Genomic DNA, 24523 nt, shown 5'->3' with positions numbered 1-24523 from the left:
ACTTTATGCTCAAGATTTCTCATTGATCTTGACTTAATCATTAAATTATCTTTATATTAACCCATAAGACCATATGTAATGGAGCTTTATAAGGGCATGAAAGATTTTGATAATGCCCTTACACCATTACTCATGGGCATTATAGGGGCATGAAGAGTGAGGGGCATTTCTATAATAATGCCCAAATAGAAGAAAAATAATGGAAAGTAATAAATGAAATGGGCATTAACCATTACACCTTTTTTAAAAGGGCATTATGATGATGATGTGGTGAAAAATGCCCCTTAGAGGACACGGGGTGGTCCGTTATACCACCCCTACAACGCGTTAATCGACCACGGAACACCGCCGCCGCACACCCCATCACGCGTTATTTTTATAACGCGTTAATTGTATAACGCGTTGTTGTATATGTTGCATGCATAAAGCTGCCGCACACCATCTGCATGTTGCACACCATCTGCCGCACACGTGTAATATGGAAGAATATTGGGTGTTGTTGGGTACAACACGTGTACATATGGCAGAATTTTATAAAATAAAAATTAAAAAATTTGGGAGTAATAGAATTCCATCACTAGTGATTCCACCCCTCCTATATTTCTATCACTAGTGATGGAAATTGGATTGATGACATGGCATTACTTGATTGGATAGTGAGAGTGATGAAATTCCATCACTAGTGAACCACCCCTAGTCCCCTTAGTGTGCATTAACCATTACCTATGGTCTAATATAATATTACTGTTAAATTTCCAACATCTCTCACTCTCCATTTCTCATCCGTTTATTTGTGTAACTAATTTCACCATTAATTTAAATATTAAAGAAAAGAGAATTGAGATATAAATTAATCAAGTCAACTGAGGTTAAAAAAAAAGAAAGAAAACGTTAACCCGCATGAATCATATATTTGACTTTTAATATCAGTCAAGGGGACAGTAAATGCTCTTTCTTGTCTTGTTTTTCATTTTTGGTCAACCTCTATAATCATCGTCACCACGACTATATATAACCATCTCTCTTTTGATATATTTATATATGTCTATATATAGTTTTGATGCAATGTTTATCGCATATCTTACCCTTAAAGGTTCTTCTCTTCTTCCTCCTTTCCAGTTGAAAGAACATACATAAACACATAGAGAAAGAGAGAAAATCTATATCTATATCTGTTGTTTGTAAAAGTTTTTATTGGGTAATATGGTAGAGAAGAAAGGACCTTGGACTCCTGAGGAAGATGTAAGTTTGGTCTCTTATATTCAAGAACATGGTCCTGGCAATTGGAAATCTGTTCCTACCAACGCTGGTATTGATAATCTTCTTTACTAGGGTACTTCTTTTAAATCAACAACCAGCAGTGGCGGATCCAAGGATGTTTTGTGGGTTCCAGGGAAACCCTTAGTTTGGGAAAAAAATGAAAAAATAGTGGAAATTTTGTTTGGTTTAAAAAAAATAGTGAGAATTAGTGAAAATCTATCAAAAGAAATCTAGTGGGAAAAATTCTTGAATCCGCTACTGAACCAGTAGAAATTTTATTCACAAACGGGAAACTATTTGTTTCTTGGTGCGAACTAGATATATACATATACTAACGCAATGTTCTTTTGTTGTATTTATGTTTAGGTATGTTGAGAAGTGGTAAGAGCTGCAGACTAAGATGGATAAATTATCTTCGACCTGGGATCAAGCGTGGCAATTTTACCCAACAAGAAGATAGGATGATTATTCATCTGCAAGCACTTCTGGGCAATAGGTAGGTGCAATAGATTAATATTTTGTCAACTATAGTTTTTATAATAATAACTTTTCAAAAAGAATAAAAAACATTAATAGAAATAAACCATTAACCAAATATATCGAAAATAAAATAAAAACTAAAGTAAAAGAGATTTTTAAATAACACAACATTTTAATTTTCAATCATAAATAAATTTTACAAATTGTAGATGTTTAAATATCAAAATATTTTACAGATGAGTAAATTGCCATTTTAGTCCCTGAGTTTTGTTCAAATTTGCCACTTTAGTCCAAATAGTTTTTTTTTGCCTCTGGGTCCCTGACTTTTCCATTTTATTGCCGTTTTGATCACATACACTAACTCCATCCAAAAACACAGTTTAAACCAAGGGTATTTTGGGGATTTTCAATTTAAACTTTTCAACTTGCCATTTTGATCCAATACCAAAAAATCAAAAAATTTCCAAAAAAATCAAAAAATTTCCAAAAAATTCTAAAAAATCATAAAAATTCTAAAAAATCCAAATAATTCTAAAAAATCCAAAAAATTCTAAAAAATCCAAAAAATCCGTTTCGGCGCGAACCATTTCGAACCCGAACCGTTTCGAGCTGAACCGTTTCGACCCGTACCGTTTCGAACCGTACCGTTACGATGCGAACCGTTTCGAACCGAACCGTTTCGACCCGTGTCGTTTCAAAGCCGAACCGTTTCGACCGTTTCAAACCCAACCGTTTCGAACCGTGCCGTATCGAACCGAACCGTTTCGACCCGTACCGTTTTGACGCGAACCATTTCGACCCGAACCGTTTCGCGTCGAACCGTTTCGACTCGAATCGTTTCGACCCATACCGTTTCGACCGTTTCAAACCGAACCGTTTCGAACCGTGCCGTATCGAACCGAACCGTTTCGACCCGTACCATTTCGAACCGAACCGTTTCGACCAGAACCGTTTCGAGCCGAACTGTTTCGACGCGAACCGTTTCGACTCGTACCGTTTCGAAGCCGAACCGTTTCGAACCGTACCGTATCGAACCGAACCGTTTCGACCCGTACCGTTTCAAACCGAACCGGTACGGGTCGAAACGGTTCGGTTTGAAACGGAACGGGTCGAAACGGTTCGGTTCGAAACAGTACGGGTCGAAACGGCTAGGTTCGATACGGCACGGTTCGAAACGGCATGGTTCGAAACGGCACGGGTCGAAACGGTTCAGCTCGAAACGGTTCGGGTTCGAAACGGTACATGTCGAAACGGTTCGGTTTGAAACGGTTCGCGTCGAAACGGTACGGTTCGCGTTGAAACGGTTCGGCTTTGAAACGGTACGGGTCGAAACGGTTCGCGTCGAAACGGTTCGGGTCGAAACGGTTCGCGCCGAAACGGATTTTTTGGATTTTTTAGACTTTTTATGATTTTTTAGAATTTTTATGATTTTTTAGAAAATTTTTGGTTTTTTGGAATTTTTTTGATTTTTTGGAATTGGATCAAAATGGCAATTGAAAAGAGTTAAAGATGGAGTTTTTGGATGGAGTTAGTGTATGTGATCAAAACGGCAATAAAATGGAAAAGTCAGGGACCCAGAGGCAAAAAAAAAACTATTTGGACTAAAGTGGCAAATTTGGACAAAACTCAGGGACTAAAATGGCAATTTACTCTTTACAGATTGAAAATATATATATGGTAGAATTCATGCGAGAACCATCTTTATTGCGAGAACCGGTAGAAGCAATGTAAACACAACAAAATAAACCAATTACACCACCCAAAACCTAAAAAACACCCTAATCCCTCCCCCACCTCACCCCCAAAAACCTAAAAAAACCTAACACCACCCCCCAAGCTAAATGGTAAAAATTAAACCATAAACCTAAACCCTCTAAAAACCTAACCCCCCCTCCCCCATCCCAAGCTAAATGCTAAAAACTAAACAATCAAGCTAAACTCCCAAAAAAAAAACTAAAAAAAAATCTACAAAACACACAACTTTTTTTAATATTTTAAAAAAATCGCAAATTTTCGTCATAAAAAATTTTATTGACGAAAAGTAGCGATTTTTTATAAAAAAAAAATATTAAAAAAAATTTGTGCTTTTTTTTTTTAGATTTTTTGGTTGTGTTCCACATTGGTTTTTCGGTTCTCGTAATAGAGGGTGGTTCTTAACGGATCCTTCTCCTATATATATATGTATATATATATATATATATGATAATGATCAATACAGAACACTAAGTATTACGAGAACAAAAATACCACGCTAAATTACTAATTTTTGAGATTTAAGGTTTATATTTTTAAAATTTTTTGTTTCTTACATTTTTTTGTGTATTATATATATACATAATAAACCATATAATTTTAACTACACATAGCCTATATACATATAGGTAATTTAACCTACACGTATTCTACATATTTATGGGTCTTATATACAAACTGAATTTTTTTTTCATATTTTGTTTTGAATTCTAGTGTGAGAAATAATAAATCTTTAATTTATAACATTTTCATTTACATTTTAGGTTTCATGATTAAAAATGGGTGATTTATTTTGTTCAACGTGTTTTCGTAATATTTAGTGTTCTGCATAGAACGTTCCCCGATAATTATATACAGGGAAGGGATTATGAGAAAACTAAAAAACTCCTAAAAATTTGAAAACACGCCAAATATATATTTGTTTTAAATATTTTTTTTCTATAAATTTAGCATTGTAAGACAAAAAAAATAGTATTACACATCCGCAATTTTTTTTGCTGTAAATTTAGCATTTTTAAGACATAAAAAAATAGTATTACACATCCGCAACAAAAAAAAATCTATCACTAAAAGCTAAACTAAACCCAAAACCAATACCATGAGGCTAAATTTATTAAAAATTTAGTGTGTTTTTTTTCATTTATTAAAATACTCGATTTACAACAAAAGAATATTTAAAAATTTGGTTGGTGTTTAAGCTTTTCTTTGAGTTTTTTTTTTAATTTTCTCATAAATAAATACTTTTCTCATGATTCTCTTATTTATATATATATATATATATATATATATATATATTCTTAGGATCCTGTAAAAAAATGACACTTTTCATTAGAAGTGTGAGAAGGCATAAGAATTGACAAGTATGGATCATGTTTTGGACTTGGGCATAATGTTTTGGGTTGCTTTGTCAAGAAAACAACAAACATAACAATTTAAGATACAATGCAATAAATTCTACGATTAAAAATTAAAACATTATGCCAAGAACGTTAAGTAGTGTGTTTTAAGTGTTAAGTAGTATGTTTTTTATATTTTTTTAAATTTCATGCCCATAATACATTGCATTGTGTTTTAAATTGTTATATTTAGTGTTTTTCTTGTCAAAACAACCTAGAATACCTTGCCTAAGTCCAAAACATGATGACTACATGTCACTTTCTATGCCTTCTTACAATTATCACGAAAATGTTTTTTTTTTTTTTACAGGATCCACTAAATAATATAACACACGTTTTTATGTAATTACGGAATATCACAATATTGGGCTCAGAAACGGTTTAAATAAGTGTACCGAGCGGTTTAACCGGTTCTATCGGAGGGTTCAACCGGAAATAACGACCGGTTTGAACCGGTTTTTAAACATTGAATATATCAACGGCCAACTTTTTTATTCATCAAGCTAGTCAAATTCTAAATATGGAGCTCATTTTTATAAAATAATCCTATGTATGATAATACCACCTGCTTAAGATTTAATTAATATTTGACTTTTGGACATGAAAAATATATTATGGTACCAAAAAAGTTATTGAAAAGTAATGAAAACCATAAACCTAAAATTTTTAAAAATATGATGGAATGACATTTTGATGTGTTACATCATCAAATAGTAATGTAGTTGTATATATGAATGTCGCTTTGAATAAGATTGCAGTTACTGTGAAGCTAATTGATTTGATTTCACAGATGGGCAGCAATGGCTTCTTACCTTCCACAAAGAACAGATAACGATATTAAAAATTACTGGAACGCCCATCTTAAAAAGAAGCTCAATAAGTCTGTCTCCAACACTGAGTTAGCATCATCATCATCATGCTCACAAGCCAACACCATTGCTAAAGGTCAATGGGAAAGACAGCTCCAAACCAATATCCATTTGGCAAAACAATCTCTTTGTGATGCCCTAGCACTAGACAACAACTTCACCACTTCGCCACCGCTGCAGCAGCTACACCAACCATATATGACCTCTCTTGCACCTCCACCACCAGGAAACTTTAGCACCACCCCTTACCCGTCCAGTGTTGAAAACATTACGCGATTGCTCCCAAACTGGCTGAAGGACTCCCATAAATCCTCACAACCGAGCTCTGAAAGTATCAGTACATTCAACCACCAGTTCCTCAGCCCTTCAACAAGTGAAGGGTTTAAAAACTACAACAATTTGGATGTTTCAGAGACAACCAGCTTGCTGCATAATGAAAGCAGACCAGACACTGAGGCTCAAATGCCATCTTTTAGTTTCTTGGAGAATTGTGCGTTTGATGAAGCTACTGCACAAGAACATGAAGGCTTTGTGAATATGCAGCCCTTAGATGATAATGATGACTTATTCTAGGAGGGTTTTGGGGTATAGGAAACATTGGCTTTTTCTATTTTGTTTGTAAGTCGGTTTAAAGAAAGTTGTTATTAGTGAATTATATGGTTGGAGTAAATTCCTAAGAGGCTGTTTGTCAGTTTCTGAATGGTTAAGTGAACTAGTAAGAGGTCTGAACCATTAAGTGTTGAACCAGTAAGAGTAAGAGGTCTGAATCATTAAGAGCCAGTATAATCCTTAACCGTTTAGAGGCAAATGTCTGGCCAATTCAAATTAGAGGTCTTAACCATTCAGACTAATTATAATGCTTAACCATTCGGAAGCAAACGTCTGAACCATTCAGACATCTGCTTGCAAAACAAACAGTCTGAACCATCAAGTGCTAAACCAGTAAAAGGTCTGAACCATTAAGAGCTAAATAAACAAGACTAAGTAGGGGTAATTTATAAGTCTAAAACTTTTACTCTTGCAAAACACTTAAACTACAAAAGGCGGAAGCACACTTGTAAGAAATAACATGAATTTTGATTTATGAAATTAGAAAAAAATGTTCATTTTGAACTCGAAAAAAAAAAACCTGACTAAAAAACTGTGTCAACGTAGCATATTTATAGAAGTCACAAACTAAGAACACCTGTAGTGGTGAACAAAAATAATGTCCCTATCATGGGGCATTTACATGGCATCCTAGTCAGCGTTGGGCATTATAGCAAAAGTGGCGTAGTGGGGCATTATTCCAATAACGCCCCTATTATTTTTAATGCAAAAAAAAAAAAATCAAATGGATGTCAGGTTGAAAAGTGAAGTGTCGGAATTGAGGCATGTGGGTATCTCAAAAGTCATTGGTGGACAAAAGTGGTTGTCAGAGGCATCTCAAAAGTGATTGGTGGGTCAAAATATATACAAAGCAATTTGAGCGTTTTAAATAAAACGCCAGCAACAAAATTTTTCAAAAATAACGTCGGAAAACGCCGGCCGTAATGGGGGTGGGGGCGTTTCCAGACGTTTTTTTGCAATTTTTTTTTAAAATCACGCCCCACTACGGGTGGTCTAATAATCAAAAGGTGAAAATTTATATAGCTAATAAACACAAATCATTAGTTGTATCAACTAACTTGTTCTTCATATCTCTTTTGGATTCACTAAATTGTGCACACTTCACAATATCATAAAATAGCCCAAATAACATATCGTGGAGAAAGAGACTAGGCTTAAGACTCGAGTCAAGAAATATAAGGCTATGTGTTATAGGGTTTGGTTGACAAAAAAATATTGCAATGTGTCTAACATGTAAGTATACATTTTTCTCATTCGGGAATGCCTAAAATGAGTGTAATGGAGGAGCTTGGTTGGAGGCTTGATATAAAGAAAGAGATTCACAAAAAACCCTAAGAGAAGTTGGACAAAACAAGAGAAGAACGCGAAAAAGGGGCTGTTGAAGTTCAAGGATACAAGATCGGAAATTCGGGAGAAGCTCCAAGGAATAAGTGTTAGGGGTATCGGATCAGAGTAGGCTCGAGCGGAAGCGGAACAAACACACACACACACTAGCAGAAAATAAAGAACACGAGAATTTACGTGGTTCGGTCAAGGTGACCTACGTCCACTTGCAACTAGGGTTTTACTTTTATTAGATGCTCACAACTGTTTTCAGAATGACACCGACTACAGTTACATAATAGGTATTTATAGAACAAGATTAGGGTTTCCTACTTGGTCAACAAGTTAACTAAGTGGGCCTAATAACTAGGGCCGGCTAACCCTAACTAGGGCCGGCTACCCTAAAGCCTACGAACCCAACAATCTCCCACTCGGAGGCTTTGCATAGTCCACAAAGTACATCCAAGAAACCTATCACCAGTAACTTCAGTAATCTTTACGTTCAAGTCTTCCCAGCCTCCAGTTCCAAGAACAAGCTAAGACTTCAGTCACATCCAAGCCACCTAGTTGCAACCACACCTCTCATCAAGTAACTGAGAGACCAGTTGAAGCTCCCACAAGCTCCAACCCAACAGTCTTATCAGACCCATTCTCTATCTCAACCGGCTTGCACGATCCACCAGCTCCAGAGATACACCGAGAATTAATACCACTCTACACATTTTGCAAACTATTTCCAGGAGAGCTTTTTTCTTCAGTCGGAATCTTCGTCTTCAAAACCCAACTGTTCTTTGTGATTGTACCCGGAACACGACCCATGCTCCCACTATCACCAAATCCCCTGACTGGCTTAAACTTAGACCCCCGACCACATTCAACTGACATCCCCAAAGCACTAGGATTCAAGTTCGCAAATTGAACCCTCTTTCGCTTACTAGATTCAGTGAACCAGACTTTATGTTGTACAGGGACGGCTACTCCCTCAACAGGTATCTCAACTAGATACAATGATCCTCGTCTCCTCCCACAGGCAACAACAAGATTTCCATCAATCACCTTCCACTTCCCACCATCAAACTTAACATCCAGTCCCTGTTTATCCAGTTGACTAACAGAAATAAGTTTCTTCGTTAAACCTGGAATTACCCTGACGTTCTTTAAGTTCTATGTAGTGCCCAGTGGAGTCTTCAGATTGACATCTCTCATACCTGTAACATTAAGAACATGACCGTTAGCTAATCGTACCTTTCCAAAGTCTCCCTTTTTCAGATTCACCATCGTCTCCCCGCTGTGCATGGCGTGAAACGAAGAACCAGAATCCATAGCCCAAGAATCTATAGACTCTTCACAGCAAACCAGTACGTCACCGACAGATTCATCTGACACAACACTGTTTACATGCTGCTTACCATCCTCTTTCTTAGGATCAGGACACTCGTTTTTAACATGCCTCTTTTCACCACAGTTCCAGCACCTCACATTCTTCCCAGCTTTATACAAGCTTTTCCCATGACTCCCACTGCTTCTGTTTTTACCTCTTCCCCTGCTAACACTGAGCATACCAGAAGTAGATCCTCCACTAGTGTTCTTCCGGCGAACGTCTTCACCCAAAACACTATCCCGGACCCGATCAAACTTCAAATTTCCAGTTCCAGCAGTTTCAGTGACCGTTGTCACAAATCCTGACCAGCTATCAGGTAAGGAAGATAACAAAACCACAGCCTGAGTGTCATCATCCAACTTCATGCCCACAGTTGCTAACCTGGACAAAATTGAATTGACTTCGTTAATGTGATCAGCAACTGAACTGCCCTCGTTCATTCTCATATTAAACAGTTCCCTCATCAAGAACACCCTATTACCGACAGACGGCTTCTCATACATATTTGACAGAGCTTCGAACATATCACGAGCAGTTGTTTCTTTCATGATATTAAATGCAACGCTCCTTGTCAAAGCCAATGTAATTTTACCTCTTGCCTTTTTGTCCTTTGAGTTCCAAATTGCCTCGGTAGCTTTATCCATTCCAGCAGGTTTTTCTTCCAGTACCACATCCAAATCGCATTCACCAAGCAACGCCTCTATTTGCATTCTCCACCAAGCAAAATCAGTACCGTTGAACTTCTCGATTCGGAACTTCCCGTCTTCAGCCATAGCAAACGAGAAAAAACCAGAAAAAACCACAAGGAACCAAGCAACCGAAACCCGAGAAACTTTCAATAAACCAGAAACCCGAAGTACCCGAACCAGCGACTTCTCTTGCAAACCCGAGCGTAAAATCAGCGAATAACCAGGGTTTAAGAACCGAAACCCTAATCGCCAAACACCCCAAAACCACCAGATCTGCAACAGCAAACCCTACGGCGCAAACCCTAGACCTTACGAGCCGTAACCAGAGAATAGGTACGGGTCGTAAACAAGTTAGCGGCGACGGCAGCAACAGCAGATCAAGATCTCTCGTCCAGCTCTCTCCTTCTCCTGCTATAACCATGTGTTTAACTGAACCTTTGGCTCTGATACCACTTGTTAGGGGTATCGGATCAGAGTAGGCTCGAGCGGAAGCGGAATAAACACACACACACACACACACTAGCAGAAAATAAAGAACACGAGAATTTACGTGGTTCGGTCAAGGTGACCTACGTCCACTTGCAACTAGGGTTTTACTTTTATTAGATGCTCACAACTGTTTTCAGAATGACACCGACTACAATTACATAATAGGTATTTATAGAACAAGATTAGGGTTTCCTACTTGGTCAACAAGTTAACTAAGTGGGCCTAATAACTAGGGTCGGCTAACCCTAACTAGGGCCGGCTAACCCTAATTAGGGCCGGCTACCCTAAAGCCTACGAACCCAACAAGAAGAATGTACAGGAGGGCAAGAGATTGTCCCTTACCGAGTTAGCACCCTTCGTATTATCGAAACCTATTAATTTCTGTCATGCATTCATTGAATTCAGTTGCTTTGTTTGTTACTATGAGTAGCTTAACCGCGTAATAGCCGATTTGGATAGGATGATTCTTGTTACTATGCAAAGATTGGGTTAATTTTGTTATGGAAATGCGTTTTTAGTAGGCTTTACTTATGAACCTGTGATAGTATAATTTGTATGTTGAGTATTGATGTCCAAATGAGTTTGTGTGGGTGATTTAGGTCTTTCTATGAGGTTATGCATGTTAGATCTGTTTCATTTATCTTTAGACAATATATCAATCGTTAGTCTAGGGCTGGATGCTTAGTAGGCAAAGGTTAAACTTAGTTGGATATTGGTAATTCATATGGGTCACCTATGAGAAGAATCTGATTATAAGGGTTTGCAAATTAGATAAGGGTTTGCTGTAAATTGTGTAATCTGGATAGTAATTCACTCGGTTCATAAATCTGGGTTGCTTTAGCAATATAAGAGACTCTTAGATCAAAAGGGATAGGTAAATGTCTTAGTTACATGGAACCATTTGGTTAGGTGTGTCATAGCCTAGTTATTTAAGGATATGGGGTTAACATGAGAAGACTCTATCTTTTTAACACTACACCCTCGTCTACTATTGACAACTATGACGAGTTTTTCATAAGAACTATAATCAACTGTTTTGAAAAAGTATTAACATGAATTTGAACCAAACTGGTTATCTTTCTCACTGGTAGAAAATTAGGCAATTGTCACTAAAGTTTTGCTATCGAAAAAAAGAAGGTAGCAATCTAGCAAATTAAGCATGCTTATAAGATACGGTAGCTAAGCGGTTGCAAATTTCGCCACCATTTATTTCCCATCACAAATTCGTGGGAAATAAATCGCCCTTATTTATATTTGGTCTTAAAATCATGCTAAACGAAATTCGTTGGCTAGATTTTCGTAATTGTGACCGGGAGAGCAGTAGCAACATTAAAATTAAATTTGGCGGGCCTTTTTTTTTATCTAGTTCGCTCTTTTTTAGAATTGCTAGGGTTTTATACAAATTAACCAATCCCCAAAATTAACCTCCCACATTGATCAACTAGTTGGATTTCCCTCTGGGACGTCTCTCCACAACGACTTGGTTTTGAAGAACTGATCGTGTTTCTGTGATTGCCATAAATCTAGGTTCATAATTACTATTCTCATTTTCTGACTGAAGCTATTCGGTTTTTAAGTTTTGTTCATATGTCACTTGATTGCTTAGTTGATTGATTTTGATTTCAATTTCGATGTGTAATAAGGATTGGGATTTGATTTGTTTTTATCTTTTGATTTCTAATTATCTAGATTTACAGTACATAGTTTGAATGATATGTTGTCACGGCCCCCGACCCGGTTTGACCCGTCTCAGGAGCCGCGGGACAGAAATCCTGCGGTATTTAAATTTAAGGCGACAGCGGAAGTCTTTTTAAAACAGGATCTTTTAATAATTCAAACTGCCCGTTTTATAACTGAGGGATAAAATTCCATAATTTACAATAATGTGATTTCTCCGGGAAATCTTTATTTTCAAAACATGTTTCTTTTATTTATTTACACTGAGCCACTTTTCTAAGCTGGGAGTGCTTCACGGCACTTCTCTTTCTTTGCTCACAACATATCACCTGAAACATGTTTGAAAAAGGTTTTGTCAGCGGGGAAATACTGAGTGAATCATTCATTTTACTAAAACGACACATTAGTTATAATTCACAGTATTAAGAGCGATTACAATGTTTCTGATTATCAAACCAACTACCCACGGTACTTTACCACTCGACCCACTGGCCCACCTGTCCAGTGGTGTCTGTGATTATGGTCATATCACCCATTGGCTGCCCCAATGTTGAAGATTATCAAGTAATGTATACAAAACCCCACATACCGGCTGTAATATGGTGATTACAAAGACTTAATCCCTGTAATTATAACTTTGAAAATAATTTGGAGTTTTGTAAAACAATTGATAAAAAGAGAATGACTCACATTGCAGATTTACGAGCAGAGTATAAGCTTTACTGATTAGCCTTCTAACCTAATTTAAATAACAATGCACACACAAACGGGATTAGTAACTAATTCAGAAGTTACGTCAATTCACGAGATTAAACCCTCACAACTATTATCAAGTGCGATACTTAACAATTCAATGGATTTACAACGAATGACAGAGCATAGTCCGAATTCGAACAGCACTCAAACATTCAAGTTGAAATCACAATGAATAACAAAGTACAAGCTCAATTTGAGCAGCACTCGGACAATCGTTGGATAGTTATAATCGATCGGACGTTGAATCGTAATAGCGATCGAGTTATTACCCTGATTGCGGCAGCACCTCGTGATCGTGTGTGTGTTTATTGTACTGGAACTATGATAATTCGACGTACACAGAAGGTATAAACGTCGTTTCAACTCCCCTGTGCAAGTCCCAAGGTCGGCTATTTATAGGAATTTTTGGGACATGCTTACGGACCGTAAGCCCTTTCCCTTGCGGTCCGTAAGCTAAGCGGTCTAATTCATAGGCTGCCTAGCCCGGGTATAGCTTGGGTGAATCAATAAAATTAGCCAATCAGAACTAAACATCGTTTTATTTAGATAACTATTCAACTAGGGTTTGCCCCCCTTGAGTTTTAGGGGCCCTGATCCTGATTCCGATTGTTCTGAAAATTTTAGGGCTAATGCAAAATTACTTGGATGTCTCAATTAGGGTTTCCTTATTGACTAATTATCGTCCTAATTATTGATTTTAGTGGCAGTTGTTACATCCTCCCCACCTTGAAAAAAAATCTCGTCCTCGAGATTTACTGAAATAGATGAGGGTACTTTCGCTTCATTTCTGATTCCAGTTCCCAAGTGTATTCTGGTCCTCTCTTGGATTCCCATTTGACTTTCACTAGTACTAGCCGTTTGTGTTTGAGAAACTTGATCTTCCGGTCTTTTATTTTGTAGGGGTTTTTCTACGAATTTTAGCTTTTCATTTACCTCTATATCTTGAAGAGGTACTACCAGGGATTCGTCTGATAAACATTTCTTGAGATTGGATACATGAAACACATCATGTACTCCAACTAACTCTTCTGGTAGTAGTAAACGATAAGCTACTGGTCCTATTCATTGGATCACTGGAAATGGTCCAACATATCTTGGACTCAGTTTTCCTTTCTTACCAAATCGTACTACTCCTTTCCAAGGAGATACTTTTAATAGTACTTTGTCACCGACTTGGAATTCTAACGGCTTGCGGCGATTGTCTGCATAGCTCTTCTGACGATCTCTAGCAGTCTTCAGTCTTTCCTTGATTTGCGATATCTTGTCAGTAGTTTCTTGCACAATCTCTGGACCTGATAATTGACTTTCTCCTATCTCTGCCCAACAAACGGGAGTTCTGCACTTGCGTCCATACAGTGCTTCGAATGGAGCAGCTTCGATGCTCGAATGATAACTATTGTTATAGGAGAATTCAATTAATGGTAAATGGCTATCCCAATTACCACCAAAATCAATTACACATGCTCGGAGCATGTCTTCCATTGTTTGTATCGTCCTTTCACTTTGTCCGTCCGTTTGAGGATGATATGCAGTACTTAAATTGAGTCGGGTTCCCATTGCCTCCTGGAAACTTGTCCAGAAACGGGAAGTGAAACGACTATCTCTATCCGATACAATGGAGAGTGGGACTCCATGTAAGGATACTATTTCATCTACATACAACTTGGCTAACCTTTCCATGCTAAAGGTTTCCTTCAGTGGTAGAAAATGAGCTGATTTGGTTAATTGATCCACAATTACCCAAATAGCATCATTACCTTTTCTGGTTTTGGGTAACTTAGTAACAAAGTCCATTGTTATGAGTTCCCATTTCCATACAGGCATTTCTAACTGTTGTAGTAGTCCTGAAGGTTTCTGATGTTCGGCTTTAACTTGTGAACATGTTAAACACTTAGATACGTATTCGGCTATATCCTTTTTCATTCCTATCCACCAAAAATTATTTCTTAAATCTTGGTACATCTTATTATTTCCTGGATGTACAGTATACCTTGATTTATGAGATTCTTCTAAAATCTTATTTCTTAATTTTCCTTGCTTAGGTACCCAAATTCGTTTCTTGTGGAATCTCCAAATTCCATCCTTTCCTTGTTCTAGTTCCTTTAGGTAACCTTTTATTCCTTCGGCATCGTCCTTGATTGCCGTTCCTTGAACTTCCTTTATTTGTTCCATTAAATCTAATTGTAGATTTAACCTAAGAGCACGGACTCGCTTTGGCTTTTCATGATACTTACGACTTAAGGCGTCTGCGACTACGTTCGCTTTCCCTTCGTGATATTGAATATCACAGTCGTAATCACTTAGGATTTCCATCCACCTTCTTTGCCTCATGTTTAGCTCTTTTTGCCCAAATATATACCTTAAACTTTTATAATCTGTATAGATAGTAAACTCACTTCCGTACAGATAATGTCTCCAAATTTTAAGGGCAAAAATTATGGCTCCTAACTCTAGGTCATGAGTTGTATAATTTTCTTCGTGCTTTTTCAATTGCCTAGAGGCATACGCAATTACTTTTTTGCGTTGCATCAACACACATCCATATCCTAATTTTGAAGCATCACAGTATACTTCAAAATCTTCGGTTCCTTCGGGTAAAGCTAAGATTGGAGCATTTGTCAATTTGTGCTATAGAATCCTAAAAGCTTCCTCTTATCTAGATCCCCATTCAAACTTAACGGCTTTACAGGTTAGCTTAGTTAAAGGTACAGCTATCTTAGAGAAATCTTTAATAAATCGTCTATAATATCCAGCTAATCCTAGAAAACTTCTAACTTCCATAGCCGTTCGTGGAGCTTTCCAATTCGTGATTGCTTCTATTTTAGCAGGATCTACGTGGATTCCTTCGTTATTCACCATATGACCTAGAAATTGCACTTCTTGTAGCCATAATTCACACTTCGAGAATTTGGCATAAAGCTTTTCCTTTCTTAACAATGTTAAGAGTGCATGTAAGTGCTCACAATGTTCCTCCTGACTTTTGGAATAAATGAGTATATCGTCAATGAACACGATTACAAATTTATCCAAGTATGGTTTACAGATCCTATTCATCATGTCCATAAATGTGGCTGGAGCATTTGTTAATCCAAAGGGCATGACTGTAAACTCATAATGACCATACCTAGTTCTGAAAGCAGTTTTAGGTATGTCCTCTTCTTGCACTTTCAGCTGGTGATATCCAGATCTTAAGTCTATCTTAGAGAAATACCTAGCTCCTTGCAATTGATCAAAAAGATCATCAATCCTAGGTAATGGGTATCGATTCTTAATTGTAACTTTATTCAATTCCCTATAATCGATACACATTCTCATTGATCCATCTTTCTTTTTCACAAACAACACTGGTGCACCCCAAGGGGATGAACTAGGTTGTATAAATCCTTTGCTTAGTAATTCATCTAACTGCTTTTTCAATTCTAGCATTTCGGTAGGTGCTAATCGATAAGGTGTCTTAGCTATTGGTGTAGTACCTGGAATTAAATGAATTTTAACTCTACTTCCCTATCAGGTGGTAAACCAGGTAATTCTTCAGGAAAAACATCTGGGTATTCTGAAACTATAGGGATGTCCTGGAGTTCCTTACTTTTAGTGTTAATGATTACATAAATCATATACACCATTTCTTGTTTCCTTGAATAACTAGCCAATTTCATTACTGAAATGAATTTTAGTGGCTTCCGAGGTCTACCTCCTGTAATTAGAATTACTTCTCCTGTGGGGGTACAGATTTCTACGGAATTCTTATCACACAGGATTCGAGCATGGTTGGTGACTAACCAATCCATTCCTAATACTACATCAAATCCGGCTAAATTCATAGGTAACAGGTTTGCAAAAAACTTATGGCCTAACAGTTCTATCTCTCCTTCTTGCAGCACCTTATCTATGTTAACAGAATTCCCTTCTGCTGTTTCGACTGTATAAATCTGCCTAATGTGAGTTAGAGGTAAGTTAAGAGCTTGGCAGAATGCAGTATTAATGAAACTTTGGTTTGCACCAGAGTCAAATAATACTTTTGCATAGACGTTATGTACTAAGAACGTACCCGCTATCACGTCTGGAATAAGTTCGGCTTCTTGAGTGGTCAGTTGGAATGCACGCGCATTTTTCTTAGTTGCCCCTTCAGCTTGCTTGCCTTTATTATCTGCGGCTTTAACCAATTTAGGGCATTCTGTTTTGTAATGTCCGGTTTCTCCACAGTTATAGCAGACTATGGCTTTCTTTTTGCAGTTATCTTCATTATGTCCTACTGATTTGCAAAAATTGCAAGTTATGTTGCATCTTCCAAAATGCTTTCTCTTGCAATTTTTGCAGAATGGCGGGGTTGAGGATTGCCCTGTTCCCCTTCTTTTAAAGCGGTTATTATTACCCGTACGAAATCCCTGGGTAATCTTCTGAGCTAATTCCTTCTTTCGATCTTCTTCTCTTGTGCGCACTAGTTCATCGGTTAAAGTGTTGGCTAACTCTACAGCATCGTCAATAGTGCGTGGTCTTGCAGCTTTAACGATGTTACGGATTTCTCCGATTAATCCCCAAATATAACGGGAAATGAGTACCGGTTCTGGCGAAGCCAGGTTAGGTACCACTCTCGCATATTCGAAGAATGTCGAAGTATACCCTCGACAGTCTACTCCTATCATACGATGGCTCAGGAACTTGTTGGCCATTTGTTCCTTTTCGTATTCGGGACAGAATTTTCTTTCTACAAGACTCTTAAATTCTTCCCAATTCATCGCATAGGCCACCCTTCTTCCTTTTGCTTGTAGCACCGTGTTCCACCATTCTAGCGCCCCTTCTTTGAACAAGTTTGACGCATACATCACTTGATCTTCTTCAGTACATTTACTTATTGCAATTACTGCTTCGGTTTTCTCTAACCAATGCAGTGTTGCAGTTGCCCCTTCATTACCTGCAAATTCTGCGGGTTTACAGGCAAGAAATTCTTTGTAAGTGTAACCAGACGTTGCAGCTTTCATTCTCTTAGGGAGTGGGGCCTGTTGCGGATCATGATTGTCATGATTGCCGCCTCCATTTATGCTGTTACTGCCGTTATCTTCCGGAGTACGTTTACTAGGAATTAATGGTTGTGGTTCGACAGGTTTTTGAACAGCAGCCACAATTTCTGGAATAGCATTGGCTATCCCTTGAGCAATAAAGTGCTCAATATCTTGTCTAGTTATATATTGATCTTCCTGATTTTGCTCAGACTGATTTACTTCATTAACTGGTTCACTATTAGCATTTTCCATCTGCTAATTAGCATTAATAGGAATTATTAGTGTCTAATTATTGATACCAAAATCACAGAGAAACACATAGATCAGTATAACATGCAAGCATAGCCAAAATTGTCGATGCCTCGACTTCTGTTTTGTTTTATATATTATACCTGCTTCAATACACACTGTTTATCTTACATTGTTTTATTGCCCATTTTACAAAGTTAGTTTTACTATATTAGTTATAATACAAACAAACTTCTCCAAACCCCTCCTATCTTTTGGTTCACTGGCAGTTTTAGTAACGACGCTCCCTCTCGTCGTACTTCCAGGAGATTTGTTCCCCCATTTCCCGAATCCTATTCCCGGTGCCTATCAGTTCTTCACCAAACTGACGTAGTTCAGCTAAATTTTCATAGCTCATTGGCGGATTAGGGATAGGTTCTGGATCAAACTGTGGGAGAAAACTATAGGGACTATTGACTATATTTTGGAATTGCCAGTCATTGGTCCACCATTCCTCCATTTGGCCTAATGGTCGGGTGTGAACTAGTGGGTCTGGAATAGCTGGTCCTAGGTTTATTGGGAATTGGGCTGTAACAGGATAAGAGAAGAGATTATCGTTGATAGGCTCTAGAACATCACAATTGTCCAGTAGGCGGTCTATTTCGTCCTGGAATGTGATTTCCCCAGGCTGTTTAGAGCTTTCTCCGATCTCTATTCCCTTTTGCTTTAGGTCTATCCCTATTTCTGCTGGCTTGGAACTTTCTCCAGTTTCTATTTCTTTTCCCTTACTCACACTCACAGGATTTTCTATTTTAGGGAGTCTCCTAGGTTTCCTTCTACGCACTTTTCGCCACCCTACATATCTTCTCCTCTTTTTAGGTTTTGCTTTTTCCAGCGGTGAAGCTTGAAATTCCAGAGGTTCCTCTATGTCAGCAATGTAACCAGTGAAGTTGTGGGAGACTTCAATTGGCACAGGATAGAGGTTGAGATTCTGAAATGCTTCCGACATCTCATTCATGCTGTACGGCATATATGCAAAATGCACAAAATGCTAGGTTAAAACTTTGGAATAAAGCTTAACAAATAAACAATTTTTTATTGCACTTTTAATTTGTACAACATAACAGGAAGGAGAACACACTCAGATTTATTTATTTATTTACTAGGAAGTGTTTGTTATTAAACTTAGGGTTTTAAAGATTTGCATGTTCTGCTATAGTAGCTAGCATATACAGGTTTGCCCATTTTTCATCTAAATTGTCTAGTTCCTGGACTTCTGGGTTAAACCTCACTCTCTTGGCTTGGGGTTTCTTTTTCTCTTGACCTTTTTTTAAGAATTGAATTTCTTTTCTCCGGTGTAAGAGGATTTTCATAATTTGCCTTACGGACAAAGATTCCTTCCTCTAACTCGATAGGGGATTTGGAGGAAGAGGTTCCTTGTTCTTTAGGGGTACTATCTACTTTACGGTAGATAGCAGAAATCTTTTGTTTCCCCATGCTGTAATTTTAACAATTAATAAGTTAATGCACATATATTCACAGAATGACAAATAAAATTTTCCTAATTGTAATAGGCTTAAATTAATTAGAACAATGAGCTTAATCAGTAAGCTTAAAACAGTGGCTCTGATACCACCTTATTTCTGTCACGGCCCCCGACCCGGTTTGACCCGTTTCAGGAGCCGCGGGACAGAAATCCTGCGGTATTTAAATTTAAGGCGACAGCAGAAGTCTTTTTAAAACAGGATCTTTTAATAATTCAAACTGCCCGTTTTATAACTGAGGGATAAAATCCCATAATTTACAATAATGTGATTTCTCCGAGAAATCTTTATTTTCAAAACATGTTTCTTTTATTTATTTACACTGAGCCACTTTTCTAAGCTGGGAGTGCTTCACGGCACTTCTCTTTCTTTGCTCACAACATATCACCTGAAACATGTTTGAAAAAGGTTTTGTCAGCGGGGAAATACTGAGTGAATCATTCATTTTACTAAAACGACACATTAGTTATAATTCACAGTATTAAGAGCGATTACAATGTTTCTGATTATCAAACCAACTACCCACGGTACTTTACCACTCGACCCACTGGCCCACCTGTTCAGTGGTGTCTGTGATTATGGTCATATCACCCATTGGCTGCCCCAATGTTGAAGATTATCAAGTAATGTATACAAAACCCCACATACCGGCTGTAATATGGTGATTACAAAGACTTAATCCCTGTAATTATAACTGTGAAAATAATTTGGAGTTTTGTAAAACAATTGATAAAAAGAGAATGACTCACATTGCAGATTTACGAGCAGAGTATAAGCTTTACTGATTAGCCTTCTAACCTAATTTAAATAACAATGCACACACAAACGGGATTAGTAACTAATTCAGAAGTTACGTCAATTCACGAGATTAAACCCTCACAACTATTATCAAGTGCGATACTTAACAATTCAATGGATTCACAACGAATGACAGAGCATAGTCCGAATTCGAACAGCTTTCAAACATTCAAGTTGAAATCACAATGAATAACAAAGTACAAGCTCAATTTGAGCAGCACTCGGACAATCGTTGGATAGTTATAATCGATCGGACGTTGAATCGTAATAGCGATCGAGTTATTACCCTGATTGCGGCAGCACCTCGTGATCGTGTGTGTGTTTATTGTACTGGAACTATGATAATTCGACGTACACAGAAGGTATAAACGTCGTTTCAACTCCCTGTGCAAGTCCCAAGGTCGGCTATTTATAGGAATTTTTGGGACATGCTTACGGACCGTAAGCCCTTTCCCTTGCGGTCCGTAAGCTAAGCAGTCTAATTCATAGGCTGCCTAGCCCGGGTATAGCTTGGGTGAATCAATAAAATTAGCCAATCAGAACTAAACATCGTTTTATTTAGATAACTATTCAACTAGGGTTTGCCCCCCTTGAGTTTTAGGGGCCCTGATCCTGATTCCGATTGTTCTGAAAATTTTAGGGCTAATGCAGAATTACTTGGGTGTCTCAATTAGGGTTTCCTTATTGACTAATTATCGTCCTAATTATTGATTTTAGTGGCAATTGTTACATATGCAATTACGGTTAGGTGTTTTTTATTCCAATTTTGCTTCTTTAAATCCAGTTTGATAATTTAAGATAAAAATATCAGTGTTGATTTTCCATAGTGTTTGAACATGCACAATGTTGAAACAAATGGTTTTAGTTTATGATAAAGTCAAGGTTAGTTCTCTTTTGGTTTAGACTTCAGACGTATGTTTGATCTTTATGTGTTGTTGATATTTAAATCTATATAAAAATGTTAGGGTATTGGTTGTGCTTGGTAAATTATTTATACTAAGTAGGGGTGAGCAAAATCAATTTCCCGACCCGACCCGACGAATTCCCGACCTGACCCGATACCCGAGAAGCCTGTAAATAAATACCTGACATAATACCCTATATGTAAAAGTCGGTTCCGATTCTTTTGTTAATCGGGTATATCGGTCTTCGGGTAAAGAACCGACCCGGATACTATGATATGAATGAAATCTTGGAATACAGCTTGACAACATACATTCTGATTCTGCAGTGCACTCGACATCCTAGTTCCATTTTAGCAAACAACACCATAATTCAGCCGGTTATTGGTCTCGAGTTCCATTTCAATCCTAGCTCCATAACTTTGATTTCAGCTTGAAAGATTTCAATCCTAGTTCCATTTCAGCAATTCAGCCGATTATTGGTGAGTTCCATTTCAATCCTAGTTCCATAACTGTTATCGGCTAAAACAAATTTTGTTGGTTAATCTTACTGCAAATGTTAAATTTTTGATCATCTAAACTGAAAAAAATTATAGGAATTTGCAGTTTTTTGATGGTTTATAGTTGATGTTGTGTTTATGCTTCAATCTAAGGTCTATTAACACTTATTAATACCTATGCACACCAAGTGTTCGATATAATGTCCGAGTGAAAAATTTGATGAAAATATGAAACCAAAAGTTGTTTTTGATGAATTTCATTGCTAAACATAGAATAAATAAACCTTGTAACCCAAAATTCATAACTTAAACATCCAAAAATTCAAAAAGTATTAAGAACTTCAAATGTAAGAAATCCAAACAAAATCCAACAAATCCAAAGCAAACGAACGGAAACCGATACTACTTTAAGAAGTTTACGCCCTTTCTCGTTTTTCCGTATCCATCTCCAGCTATCCGTTAATCGACATCGATGTTCATGTGATCCGGTTCCACTTTATCATAAATTTCTACATGAAAAAAATATAATGATAAATACAACGTAAACAACAAACAAGGATGTATTTCGGTGTATGTCAAAATTACCTTTTCCAATGTCATCGAACTCTACCGATTCTTCGATGTAGATTTTCTTTTTAATTGATGCAGGAATCCAATCCTCTGTACATATTAATGCCTTGACAATCGGACTTGATAAAGAAGTTCGATAAGTATCGACAACTCTTCCGCCTGTACTAAACGCCTCCTCAGAAGCAACATTGGATATTGGGATAGCCAATATGTCTATAGTGATAGGAAGAAAATCTAATTATCACTATCGTATTATTATAAGTAATATAAATAAACTACTAATTAGTAAACATACCTTTCACCATTTTCGCTAAGACAGGGTATTTTGAAGATGCAGCCTTCCACCAACCTAGAATATCAAATCCCTTGTAATGGGCCTCGTCTCCGTCGTCTAGGTACCTCTCAAGTTCTGACTTGGTTACATAAGACATAGAACCGCCATCCGCTTTAAATTCTGTAAAAAAAAAAAAAATCACTCTCTCCTTGTGCTGATGATTCAAAGTTCTCCTGACTTGGTGAAACTTTATCTAAACCTGTTTTTCACTGCTTGATGCATAATGCTCATACAAAAGCTTCAATTCGCCCTTTATACTTGTAACTACAATATGAACTCGTTTCTTCAAGTTATCTTCTGTCTCGTCGTCTATTTTTTAAGCCCTGAATATTCTCTCAAATCCAAATTGAATAACACAAACCTTTAACCTCGGATCTAAAATTGCAGCAAAATACAAAATGTAATTCAAAGATCTTCCAGTATGTAGATTTCTCCAGTACTCGTTGAACTTCTGGTGCATCTTAGCACCCATAAGTTTACCTTCCAAGTCAGATCCGTCTTTCATCTTCCTTAAATGCTTGTCTATATCCATAACCTCGTTAAAAAATAAATTAACGGTAACTATTTTTGTAGCAGAAGCATTGGCAGTTTTACGCTGAAACAATTCTAACACACTTGCCTATTGTCTCGCGTAGCTCCAGTCAGTAACTCTAGGAGCATCATCACCCAAATCATTTTTATAATTTGGGTCATCCAGGTCATATCTGTTAAATGCCTTGTCATTTTTTTTGCCTTCTCTAACATTTCCCAAGTCGAGTTCCATCTTGTAGCCACATCTATACCTACTAATGCTTTGCTTTCGATCGTTTCCGCATTTACACATTTTTTAAAAGTGTCTAATCGCTGAGGAGACATTCTAATATAGCGAATTGCATCTCTGATACGATCTATGCATGTTGACTCATCACGTAAGTCGTCCTTCACAATCAGATTGATTATGTGTGCCATACATTGGGTATGCAAGTATCTCCCATCGAACAAGAGGTTGTTTAACCTACTTTTTAGAAACTATATGGCAACATCATTAGCTGATGCATTATCTAATGTAATGGTCAACACATTTTCAATGTCCCATTCTTTTAAACATTGAATAAGGGACCTACCTCTCTCGTTTCCCTTGTGGCTGAATATTTGCTTGAAGTTGATGATCCTTTTGTGTAACACCCAACTGTCATCTATAAAATGAGTTGTAACACACATATAGTTAACCCGCTGATTTGAAGTCCACGTGTTTGTGGTTAGACACACCCGTGTACTATTCTTTGCAAAAAGTGACTTCAATTTCCCCTTTTCCTCTAAGAATATTTCCCCAATATCCCTCGCAATCGTAAACCTGCTAGGCATCTTGAAATTCAGATTAAAACTTTCTATAACCCTTCTAAATCCCTGATGCTCAACGGTTGAAAACGGGACCTCGTCTATTAACACCATCTCTGCTATGGCTCTTCTACTTGCTTTCGCACAATACTTCCATGCCTTTACCTCACCACTACCGCCCTCGCCATCATCGCCTTTTTTCAAGAAAATATTGCTTTGGTTTTTTAAAAATTCCGGATGTTTTTCACATCTCCTACTGTGTTTACTCAACGCTGATGTGCCATTTTTATACGGGTCTGCAGCCAAATTCTTCGAGCAATGCTTGCATCTTGCCCGTTGGTTTCCGTCCTCATCTTTATACTTCTCAAAATCAATCTAAATAGTAGATTTTCCTGATGTTTTAGAACTTGTCATTTTCTTCGTTGTTGTGGTTTTAATTTTGTTTTTTGCGGTTTGTTTTTTGACATTTTGTGACTTCCTCTTTCCTCTTCCGTCCACGTGAGAATCGTCGCTTGATACATCCTTGATGTCGACATTTGATGAATCCATCTACAGTTTATCATAAAACATAAAATCAATTACGTAATCATTAAACAGGTTATTGTATCAAAGATTTCATTTAAATGGGTCACTTAGTTTACATAGTTA

The 24523-nt window shown here is 37.4% G+C and overlaps 1 protein-coding gene across 1 annotated transcript; it reads left to right on the top strand.

Moving 5' to 3' along the window:
* Positions 1–1142: 1142 nt before the first annotated feature.
* Positions 1143–6400, top strand: LOC110903900 (myb-related protein 306). The gene is made up of 3 exons (XM_022149698.2): positions 1143–1309; positions 1627–1756; positions 5680–6400. Exons 1-3 carry the CDS (start codon positions 1204–1206, stop codon positions 6329–6331), a joined length of 888 nt encoding a protein of 295 aa, XP_022005390.1. The 5' UTR covers positions 1143–1203; the 3' UTR covers positions 6332–6400.
* The last annotated feature ends 18123 nt before the right edge of the window (positions 6401–24523 follow it).

This window comes from Helianthus annuus, chromosome 2 (assembly GCF_002127325.2).
Source record: "Helianthus annuus cultivar XRQ/B chromosome 2, HanXRQr2.0-SUNRISE, whole genome shotgun sequence".
Classification (NCBI taxonomy): domain Eukaryota; kingdom Viridiplantae; phylum Streptophyta; class Magnoliopsida; order Asterales; family Asteraceae; genus Helianthus; species Helianthus annuus.
This window is presented reverse-complemented; position numbering and strand designations above follow the sequence as displayed.

Excerpts from the sequence above, each read along its gene's own strand:
- LOC110903900 (XM_022149698.2), top strand. The coding sequence starts at position 1,204 with ATGGTAGAGAAGAAAGGACCTTGGACTCCTGAGGAAGATGTAAGTTTG. Across the intron at positions 1,310-1,626 it reads ATCTGTTCCTACCAACGCTG|GTATGTTGAGAAGTGGTAAG; the intron begins GTATTGATAATC and ends ATTTATGTTTAG. Across the intron at positions 1,757-5,679 it reads CAAGCACTTCTGGGCAATAG|ATGGGCAGCAATGGCTTCTT; the intron begins GTAGGTGCAATA and ends TTGATTTCACAG.